This window comes from Pelecanus crispus, chromosome 1 (assembly GCF_030463565.1).
Source record: "Pelecanus crispus isolate bPelCri1 chromosome 1, bPelCri1.pri, whole genome shotgun sequence".
Taxonomy (NCBI): Eukaryota; Metazoa; Chordata; class Aves; order Pelecaniformes; family Pelecanidae; genus Pelecanus; species Pelecanus crispus.
The window spans coordinates 61,570,720-61,582,220 of record NC_134643.1 but is presented as its reverse complement, the minus strand read 5'-3'; the positions used below and the strand labels follow the sequence as shown (position 1 = coordinate 61,582,220).

The 11,501-nt window shown below is 42.3% G+C and overlaps 1 protein-coding gene across 4 annotated transcripts; it reads left to right on the top strand.

Annotated features, from left to right (window-relative positions):
• Positions 1–10,935, top strand: FBXO7 (F-box protein 7). 4 transcript variants are annotated; one of them, XM_075721739.1, is made up of 9 exons: positions 1–122; positions 1,721–2,018; positions 3,625–3,852; positions 5,234–5,375; positions 6,614–6,697; positions 7,776–7,868; positions 8,818–8,994; positions 9,683–9,720; positions 10,099–10,935. In XM_075721739.1, exons 1-9 carry the CDS (start codon positions 1–3, stop codon positions 10,501–10,503), a joined length of 1,587 nt encoding a protein of 528 aa, XP_075577854.1. In that variant the 3' UTR covers positions 10,504–10,935. The 4 variants fall into 4 exon arrangements, with proteins under 4 accessions (XP_075577854.1, XP_075577879.1, XP_075577861.1 ...); XM_075721764.1 differs by lacking the exon at positions 3,625–3,852; XM_075721746.1 differs by lacking the exon at positions 6,614–6,697.
• The last annotated feature ends 566 nt before the right edge of the window (positions 10,936–11,501 follow it).

Below are 11,501 nucleotides of genomic sequence, written 5' to 3'. Positions count from 1 at the left end.
ATGAAGCTTCGCGTGCGGGTGCAGAAGCGAACGGCGGCGCTGGAGCTGCAGGGGGCGGAGCCAACGCTGGGGGAGCTGCGCGCGCAGCTGCGCCGGGCCCTGCTGCCCGCCTGGGGGTACAGGTAGCGTGCGGAGCGAACCATCGTGGCGGGGGGGGGGGGGGAGGGAAGAAAGGGAGGGGGGCGTCCGCGCGCACGCGGGGCTTTGGCCGGCGGGGCTGTACCACGCCGTGCGGGGGGAGGGGCGGGGCGGCCCGGCCCATCTCCGCCCCCCCCCCCCCCCCGGCGGCGGCTCTGCTGCCCCCTGCGGGGCGGGCGGCAGCGGTGCCGCGGGTGCCGCGGGCGGAGGAAGGGGCGGCGGGGTGCGCAGCTCCTCTGGCCGAGCGTCGGGGCGCCAAGGGCGGGAGGGGAGAGGGCAGAGCCGCCGGGGGCGGGGGGCCGCGGTGTGAAGGCGCGGTGGTTGCTAGGCCCGGCGGGGCTGGGGGGCGCCGGTGCTTGGCCCGGGACCTGGGTAACACCTCAGGTAAAAGGTTGCCGGCCCGCGGTTTTTACCCGGTTGGCGAAGGCGCTTTTGCCAAAACTGGCGCGAGGCCTGGTGAGGCCCGCGGCTGCGCCCCTGCCCGCGGGGTGTAGGGGCCAGGTCGCTGCAGCGTCTCACCAGTTTTGTTTCCCGCCTGTTCGCTCCAGAGCAGGAAAGTAAAACCTGCTTTGGGGAATGCTCGGCTGTGAAATACGGATTGCGGCTCGGTCAGAGCTGACTTAAATTTCCGCGGGGCCTTGACCCTGCTGGCCGTAGGGTGTCGGTTTCACAGTTTTGCGGGCTTCTTGGAGAATCTCTGGCTTTACATTTCATAAACGCTTTGTCTATGAGGAACTCACGGCAGCCTTTATAGGAGAGCAAAGCCTGCAAAATCCATTTAAGAAACGCCTACAGAAGGGGCTCATTTTTGGATGGTGGCTGAAGGCTTTGTATTCACAAAGCTTTAATTAGGTACAGTGCGCTAATGTTTCACTGGTGGTGCGTACATTTGATAGCACTGCACTGTGCTGCATAGCAGTGTGGGCAGGAGAAATCTGAAGTTACTGCTTGTCTTGCCACAGTGTGTGTGTTTTATAGCTGATACTGGATAGCTGCTTCTGTGCTAACCAGTTGCATTTCTATTTGTTTTTTTGTTTTTTTTTTTTTGTAAGTGCTTGTCCTGAAGCATCTGTTCTTATTACCCTCATTTGTGACTAGCATGCTGCAGGGCAGCTGCTGACCTTTTGAAATGAATGTTTTGCTTAATCGGAGAGCGAAATGGCTGAGTCTGCAACACTATCTTGTTTTTAAATAATCTCAGCCAGTAGTTTATACTATCTTGTTTTTAAATAATCTTAGCCAGTAGTTTATTTAAAGCTTGTTTTTCTAGGTGTGATGTCTTCTAACTTGGAGGGTACTTGTTTACTTTCCTTCATAACTGTTTTATGAGCAATTACTGTAAATGAAGCTATACCAGGCAGCTACGGCTACTTAAAACATACTTGGAGAGAAAAATGGGGGAAATAATTCCATACCATATTTTTTTCTCACTCTTCCTTTAATGTATAGCTAATTATTAATGGATTAAACCCCACAGCATAGTACTGTTGTAGTATGCAGTATACATTTCTAACTATACCTCTGTGTGCAGTTACCCAAATGCAGCCAACCATGTTTCCTTTCTTTGTTTTCTATTTTGCAGTTCTGATACTGAGTTTTCAATAACATTGAACAGAAAAGATGCTCTCACAGAAGATCAGAAGACGTTAGCTTCATATGGGATTGTTTCTGGTGATTTGATATGCTTATTACTAGAAGAAGCAGATGGACAACCCAACCTACCTCCTCCTCCTTCTACTCCTCCCCGACTTGAGAATGGTCATGAGCCATCCACCTTGATCCCCAGCAAAAGTCAGGCCAAGAGTCCAAAAGAAGAAGGGCAGAATGACCAATCAGACAATCAGAAAGCTCAGGTGGAAGTTCAGAAGAGTGATGAGAGGGTGAGTACATGACAATTGCCCTATACAACACAAGGCAAAAAAGAAGGTATCTTGTTGTGTCGGTTGCTGTGCTATATAGTAAAGAATCTCTTCAGAACATTTGGCTCCTTATAGTTGTCTCATATATAGCCAGTTATTTGGATGGAAATTTCTCTCTAGTCACTGTATATTAGCTGTGACACAGAAGCTAGTTCAGAGACCCTGAGATGTTTCAGGTCTGACATTTTTACAGGATTTAATGTTTTTGCTGGAACATGCACTTTCCATAAGGAAGTTAGGAGTATGTTTCTTAACTGCCTCAGTGCTGTCTTCTCAAGGAAACTGATTCTCGGTACTGAATAAAGGCAACAGGCACTGCTTGTTGGAAACGCCACTCGCAAGATGAGTGCACGATTCCTTTCTAATGGGTTATAACAGTTCCCTGAGATTCAGGCGGCCTGCCATAGAGCAAGACCTGTCTCTTGCGCATGGAGGTTGTGTTGCTGAGAGAGCTTCTGCCTCATGCTTTGTAGGTGTACATCTGTATGACCCCATATGCTTCATGCAGCTAATAGGCACGTTTTTTCATATTACTCAGTAGTTTGTTTCCACTGATTCTTGTCAGGAGCAATAATCCTGACATGGTGCTGTGGGCATGCAAGCTCCTTATGTCTGTCAGTCAGACCATAGTAAGCTGTGCAGAAGTATCTGTTTCATATTTATTTAATATTCAAAGGCAAGATGGAAGGATTCTCACATCCTCCAAAATAGTGGTGAAAGATGGCAGGAAAAATTCTAAGCAACTAAGTGTCGTCGCAGAAGAGCTCTAGAAGTCTGAAAATCTGTGTTTAACTGGGGCTACGTCCATTGATGTTAATGAGAGAAGGGAAGTTCCATGGGTGGATGGCCATGCCAGCCTTGCACAAACGTAAGGGTGTCTTGCACATGGATGTGGGGGAGAAGTAGCTACAGCTCCTTTAGACTCTTCTTTTCCCCCCTGCGCCCCTTCCCTTTCCTGACCCTTCCCTTAGGTAAATCTGCTATAATTTTCATTCACTACTTTTTTTTAATGTGTCTGGGGGTAGTTTTATCAGTTAACATAATAACATGGTGTGATTTTTGGTAGAAGAAAGGAAGCCACAATAAAACCACAGTGCTCCTCAAGTGTCAGCAGATATACTCCATTGATGATTCCCCCCCGCCTCCCCCAGCTATTTAGGCCTGTTGAGTTTCTAAGCAGTCCAAGTTGTCATTTTGGTTACTTGCCATGCATGTTGGCTATATTTAAATAAATGGTGGTACTACAGTGAGTAAATTATCCCTGTGTATGTTGCGAAAATTCTGATGAGGGTTTAATCACATTGTCTTCAAGTAGTATATGCAATCAAATGACAGACCCTTTTGTGAAAGGCTTGCATTATAAATATCAAAAAATACAGAGACTATGTGTATAATCCCAGTGTCCAGCTGGGACGCTAGAAAAGGAGATGTAACGAATCTGTAAAACTTGCATGAGAAATCAGCAGAGTAGACTTGGTGCCTGTGAGGACTGGAATAAGATGAATAATATTGATGTATATAGAGGTGTAATTTTCTGAATGAAGGTATGTTTTGCTTTCCCTTGAAGGCAGGATCCAGCCTAGAATTTCCTTCTGGATTAGTCCCAGAAGATGTTGACCTGGAAGAAGGTACAGGTTCCTATCCCTCTGAACCCATGCTGTGCAGTGAAGCTGCTGATGGTGAAATACCACATTCCTTAGAGATGCTCTACCTTTCTGCTGAGTGTACCAGTGCCACTGATGCCTTGATTGTTATAGTACATCTTCTCATGATGGAGACAGGCTACGTACCTCAGGTGGGTGCGCAACCAATCAGGAACTTTCTTGGTCAGTATGAGAAAGCTGCGGAATATTGTGGGAACGTGTGATACAAGATGCATCTGAAGATCCAGTTCTGGATTTGTATACATCAGTCAGCAGCAGGGGCTGCTGAAGTATCAGCTTCCCTAATTTGCCTGACCAGTAAGCCTTAAGGCTAAAGACTAGAACAGCTTTTAGGTGTGAGAGAAGAGGCCTGTCCCCGTGTTTCTTTCAGTCCTCAGCCTCACTGGGACCCAGCTGATAACCTCCTGTTTCTGCTTTATACTGTTGAGTTTGTGTAGATGTGCTTAGATTGTAGCACTTCTTTGAAGCGCTGCCTTAAGCATCGGTATCATCTCAATGGTATCCTGTTCAAATGTTGGTTGACAAGGCCTAGGTCTGACAAAATGTCGTCTCCAATTCCGTATTAACTGCAACTGAGTTCAGTTAGGCTTTGGTTCCACTAACCTACAGAGGTATCTAACTCGTAGTCGAGCACCTATGTACAATGTTTGAATTCACCTTTTCCCTTTAGATTTTCAGATTTGCCTTGTATGTTTACTAACATGTGGCTAAACATGCGAAAAAAGATTTGCTTTCAGGGAAGGTGTTTAAATTCTCATGTTTTTTCTTGCAGTGAGGCTGACTGAGCACATGTAGGGGGTCAGTTCAGGTGTCCGGTTGACCAGTACCAGTATAATAAATCTGCTAAGTTAATTGCATTCCTGTAGCCTGAAATACTGTCTGAAGCATACATTTGCCACTGGGAAGAAAGTTTGTTTATGTCAGTTGGTAGGCTTGGAAGTAGGGAAGATGATTGCTGTGCAGATTTAAGAGGAAAGAGAGTCTACTTGTACTTGTGATTATGTTGTGTCCCCCTCTGGGATTCCATCTGAGCCTTTTCATGCTGAAATTGAAAGGAAGAACTGTTAGTCCACTCAGATTTTTGAATGGATTTCAAGCTATTATCCTTCAAGCCCTGTCAGACCTCTGAAGTTCACAGAAAAGGTGCAGTACATGTTTTTCATGCAGTAAATTGACATATGTGCAGGAGTTGTCAGAATGCTGGAATAAACAACAGAATGAAATACAAGTCTCAAAGAAATAGGTGTGAGTCTGCTCACTGAACAACCTTCACTGTCAGAAACTGGGACAGGACAAAAAATTACTAAACTTTTCCTTAGATTTGCTGTTAGTCTTGGGGAAAATAGTATAGAATCATGCAATTATAGTCTGTGTCGTCATGCACATTGGGACTAAACTAAGATTTGAATTGCAAGCAGCATTCTGGCAGTTCCTAACTTTTAATTCTCTTTTTCACCCCTTAGTCTTGGTACATTGCTAAAGTATGGCAGTGTTATCTCTGTGTATTTTTAGGGGACGGAAGCCAAGGCAGTGTCTATGCCAGAGAAATGGAGGGGGAATGGTGTTTATAAGCTACAATACACACATCCACTTTGTGAAGAAGGTTCTGCTGGTTTGACTTGTGTGCCTTTGGGAGATCTCGTTGCTATTAATGGTAAGTTAGTCAAGTTTTTCTCCTGGATGCACTTTGCTAAGTACCACCATTGTTTAGCAAGAGAAAACTTAAATGTGCCTTTGTGCACTCTGTTTAGAACTGTACCTTGATTATCCAGGTTGCTGAGATGCAAGAGATGCTACCTCCTGATGCTGAATATTGTTAGCATTTCCTGTCTCCATGTTAACTGTTTCTCTCCCTCTAATCATAACAGATCAATCCTTAGGGGATTCAGCTGGCCTTTTCATTGCAATGTTGCAGAAATCTGTTTCTTGTCTCATTTCATAGGAATTTTGGTACACATTGCCAAACATTAAAACAGGTAGATTTGCTCCAGCTACAGTATTTTGTCTTGTCTCATGTTCTTTGCAAGACTTACAAACAACTTCCAGACTATGTATTCTTTAGCTTTAATGTACAATCTTTCCTGTAGCACGCTAACAGTTTAACTGTGGTCTCAAAAATTATATTTAGTTTAAGCTATTCAGTCCAAAAAACTTTGGGAAGTCTAATTTTTTGAAGCAACTTGCCTATCACTTGGTGGGTTTTTTTGAGATTTTTTGGTTTGTCTTTTGTGGGTGGTTTTTTTCCCCTTCTTTTTCATATTTTATTTAGCATTTGAGCAATTGCACATTTTTGCAGAACCAATATTAAATTGGGACTTGATTCTAATTTCAAGATACCTTTGATTAAAATTTTTATATTTATTTGTAAAACTTGTAGCTGATTATGCCAATTTGTATAAGCACATATGTTTTCTCAGAACATGTACACATTTTGATCAAATGTTTTAACCAAATCAGATTAAGGTTAGATTTAGGACAGTGTTATAACTACCATGCATATAGTGTTCATATAGTAAGCTTGTTGAGTCTTTCTCTAGTTAATATTTCTTTAATGACTGGGCTATAATAATGGCTCGCTGTGTACCTCTTTTAGCTGTGTTTATGTCTCTTTCCACATGATAGAATTGTTGAAGGCAATGCTTCGTTTCTGTCACCAAGATCTTTGCTTATTCCCTGCTATTTTAAGTTCCGTTTTATTTTTCTGAAATTTTTATTTGTCTAGCTGGTTGCTATGATTGGGTATTTTCCTTGGGGGAATCTGGTAAGGGAGGAAACTAGAACACATCTGAAGGGTAAGGCAGTAATGAAGTGATCTGTGTCATCTCTCAATGTGTTTTAAACTTTGAAATGTCTTTTTTTTTTTTTTTTTCCCCTTCTCCCTTATATTTGCAGCAACATTAAAAATCAACAAAGAGATTAAAGGTGTTAAGAGAATACAGCTATTGCCAGCATCCTTCATTTGCTTTCAGGAGCCAGGTATGATTGAGCTATGATACTCATAGTAGTGAACTGAAAAGTAAGTTGCATGGTGAGCAAGGATGTACTTCAGTAGAGGAACAAATAGGTAAAGAATAGCAAAAAAGAATAAAAATGTGGTTACCGTTTAGGTGAGTCATAGCTCTGGTGAAAGGAATTCAGGATGTAGCCATTTACTCGCATTTTGCTGTTGAAACAATTTGAATTTATTGGATCAATCTTGCAAAGCTTGAGTCATCCTTTGGCCCATATGCCTGTTATTTATGAGGTCCTAAACATACATGTGAATCTCTGGGGCAGCAATACTGGATTATAGCTCCTTTCTGCCTGGCAGTTCAGGACTTCAGAGGATGATGGTACCTACGCTCTTGTTGTGGCACTGTAACTGTTATATTCTTTTTGTCAGAAAACACATGCTGACCACATAGCTCTCTCCAGAATGTCAAAATCAGAGGGAAAACTAAGGTGGGGGAGGAGAGAAGGGCAGATAGATATGGATCCTTGTGAGCACAGACCTGACTAGCCTTTTGCTCTCTGAAGTATTTGTTGGCAGTTGAGGCTGACTCAGTGTCCTACACTGTGTCCTGGGTAGCCCCAGTCGCTGATAAGTCTAGTTGAAAGGCTTTAAAAGAATCACTGAGCATTGAAATGTGTCTGATGTAACGATAGTCTTCTGGCTCCTGTTTCTTCAGAGAACAGCATGGAAAAACATTCCTGTCAGAAAAATGAATATTGCAAGCATTTACAAGATAGGCTCATGTTACACATGAGCTTTGAAATCTGACAAAGGAAGTTCTGGCAGCTTGAGAGTCAGTTTGTTTCTGATGAACTCAAGTCCTTATCTTAGTGGTGCTTTTTAAGGCCAAAGGAAAACCTAGCTTGACCATGGAACTGGTGTGTAGTTTGTTGATGAATTACTTATTGCATGATTGTCATGCTCTAGCTGCAGAGCTGCTTCCATCAAGATTACAAGCAGATTACAGTTCTGCTTATAAGAAAACCGTAATTCTTCTGCTCTTACATAATTTTTGCATTATAACCTCCTGAAGTTAAGGTTTTTACCTCTCTTCTTTGATAGAAAACGTTGCAGGTGTTTACAAAGACCTTCAGAAATTATCCCGTCTCTTTAAAGACCAGCTGGTCTACTCTCTTCTGGCTGCTGCCCGACAAGGTGAGAGAAAACACTTACAGTTAGAGATGGTACTTAATTTTTGAGGATTGAAGGAAGGGGGTCTATCAAAAGCCTTGAAGGAAAAGTGTTAGAAACAGCTGTTCAGTGATGGGTATGTAAAGAGTAAGTATAATGTAAGTTACACATTCTAAAGAAATTATATTAATCTTTGTATCTCAGAAAATGTTAATATAATGATAATTTCCTGGCTTTAATTTTTGATTGCTCTAGTCTCACTTAAGAGACTGGAGTGGCTGTTTTCCACACTTACTGGTGAGAAAAATCATACCACAATAATTTTGTGGCAGTAGTTCTGTAGTTTTGATCCATTTCTTTGTCAAAGGAGAAAAATTTATATAGCATCATATTTGGAAGTCTAACCCCAGGAATGATCTTCTTGGTAACTGGTCATTGAAGGCTTGGAAAGGATGGTAGGAAGTAACCCAAGCTGGTGTTTGTGGAGCAGTAGGAAGCCAGGCTTTCTCTGCATAGGTATTGCCATAGAAGGTCTCAGCTTTGTATTTTGAAGGCTATTCAATGGAATTCCCTCTAGACTTCAGTGCAGGAAGGTTTTATGTGAAGCATGTGCTCTATATTTAATGTGGTTTTTGTGGGCTTATGAAATTGGGCAGTTCTTTTTTTCTTTACCTATTCCTTTGTTCTGTAGCCTATAAACATAGTTAGGTGTGTGGAATGTTTCTCAGACACAGTAGCCAATAGCGGTCAGTATAAAGTGCCATTTGCCCTATTTTGTGTGCTCCGTAAATGTACTTAGAGTTGCAAGAGATCTGTTTTATAAGAAGTCATGTCACAGTACGTTCTGAGAAAAGTGATGTAACTCAGGCATCAAAAGGAAATGATTTAATGTCCTTTCTTTCTTTTAGGGTCTTTAGAGATAGAGTAAACTCTGCACCACTTAGGTAATGCTTCTATTTTCTTCACTCTGTAGCTCTGAACTTGCCAGATGCGTTTGGGTTAGTGGTCCTTCCTCTTGAGCTCAAGCTTCGGATTTTCAGACTTCTGGATGTCCGTTCACTCATCTCTCTTTCTGCTGTTTGCCGTGATCTTTACACAGCTTCAAATGACCAGCTTCTATGGAGGTTTATGTATCTGCGAGATTTCCGAGGTAATGTTGAGACGCATGTTTTTCTAATTGCATTCTCATGTGAACAGAGGGATTAGGTCTGAAAGGTTTTGATAAGAGGCTCCTCAGGTAACCACTTCTGATTTTTAAACACTGCAAGTAAATGCAGTCATTTGTGATGCTAACCAGTACAGTTGGTCAGGTGTAATTCAGGTGGGTACACAGATTTGTGCCACAAAAACTAATGACAAACTGCTGAGCCATTGCTGATGGACCACATAGTTCTTCCCATTGTGTGGTGCAGACTTTCCTTGTTTTCATCTGTTTTTCTGGATACCATGCTGTACTGGCTATTGCAGATATTAGGAAGTGGAGGGAAGAGATATTCGTGCTATAATTTCTCACAAGAGATTGAAGAAATAAGGTGATCAAGGGAAGTGCTGTTAGAAGTCAAAGATGGGGACAGTGTTTCTGGGATTTCTCTTAATTCAGTAACTTCTGGAGATGATGCTTTATGTAGAATGAGTGTGCAAGTAGATTACTGATTGAATGGTCCCGGAGTTTTGTATTTTTTAAGATGCATTATCTTTATGAAAAATGTATTGACCAAAAGTGTTTTTTCTCATCTCTTGATTATTCTGCAAGTTCTGACAAAACTATGGGCATCTGTGGCATGAATGCTACTTAAAAATAAAATAGATTGCTCTTAATTTTTTGCTTCTCTTTGTAGATCCTATTGCAAGGCCTCGTGACACAGACTGGAAAGAAGTAGGTGGCTTTTTTATATAATCTCTCTGAGATTAGTCTCCATGGGCTACGTTGAGGATAAAACATAGACTTTGGGAGGCGGTAACCTTTGAGTTAAATTTGAGTGTAGAAGTCTGGTGTTCTGTGTACACGTGTTGGAATTTGGTCAGAGTAGGAGAAAACAGCATCAACAAATTACATGATGCGTGCCCAGGTTGTGGGTTAGGGGTCTTCAGGGATGCTGTGTTTGGTCTTTGGCAGGCAGGGCAATTGCTGTTCTGGGTTTTAAGACTGGTGAGGACTGCTTTTCTAGGAAGTGCTGCAGAACTGAATGTAACTGCTGAAGCTGGAACACAAAACATTCGTGGAGCTTTGAAATGCCTTTGTTTCTGTCTGCAGCTATACAAGAAAAAGTTGAAACAGAAGAAGGAGGCCCTGAGATGGAGGCACATGATGTTTCTACCCCCTACACCTCATCCAATCCCCTTTCATCCCAACCCATTCTATCCCAATCCTTTTCCTCCCAACCCATTTCCATCAAACCCAATCTATCCCCCAATGATGATTGGTGGAGAATATGATGAGAGACCAACACTTCCGTATGTTGGAGACCCAATTAACTCACTCATTCCTGGCCCAGGAGAAGCACCAGGCCAGTTTCCTCCATTCAGACCACATTTTGACCCAATTGGTTCCTTGCCTGGAGCAAACCCTACACTTCCAGGACGAGCTGGTCCCAATGACAGGTTTCCACCTAGACCCAGCCGGGGCCGCCCTATGGACATTCGCCGTGCGTTCATTTGAGTGATGCTTTTTCCTTCAGTGAGTTTTCTAGTCCCTGAGCTTGCTTTCTAACTGCAGGAGATTGCAAATCCCAGGCACTAACATCCGCCTTCTCTTCAGATTGTGCAAGAATGTGTGTGCATGGTAACGTTTCAACCACAAAGGCTGGGTTTGTTTTATGCTCTGGTAGTACCGTACCACCTGGCATTAAGGTCTATTTCACGAAGAGCTACAGCTTAGAGCAGTTTGTTCTGCTTCCCCCTGCCTTACCCTTAATCATCTGTGAAGTGCTACTTAAGAGACCAAAAGGATACCGGCCAAATATTTGCTGCATCAGATAAAGATCTTGCACTTTAAATACAAACCTGATACTTGTCTGTCTTATTTGAAGAGTTCTATTAAATTACCAGGAAAAATGATGTTGTTTCAAATCTACCTGGCTAATAATCTTTATTAACAAAAAAATCTACCATGTTCCACGTAGAACAGGATGCTGCCACTGTTATGGTAGATGTGAGTTTGTAGAAATCTTCAAAGATGACATCTCCTTTTTCCTTTAATGTTTTATTAGGTAAAAAGCATTTTTGTATTGTTACTTAATACACAAAGAATACAGGGAAGGGATTTTCTTTACAATGGAAATATTAGAACACAAATCAATTTGTTTTACGAACAACTGAGTAAAGTCATGCTACAGTGCAACTCAGAAGTCTGAACAGAAGCAGAGCAATTTTACAAGGAACCAGCAGCAAAACTTTTGTCTTTCTCCTTGACTTTACAAATAAGGAGCTGTAGTACATGGCTGCATTTACTCTGTGTGAACTAAAACTGGTGCAAAAATAAATCTTTCCTTTTGTCTAACTTAAGGAATTAAATAGGTTGACCTGGTTGCAGTGGAAATGGGATCACAGCAGAAGCAGAACAAATTCTCACTTTACTGCAGTAAATTTCATTTAATTCCATGACTTTAGTATCAAAATACATCTTGCCAAGAGGAAATGTGTTGTAGCATGTTATGA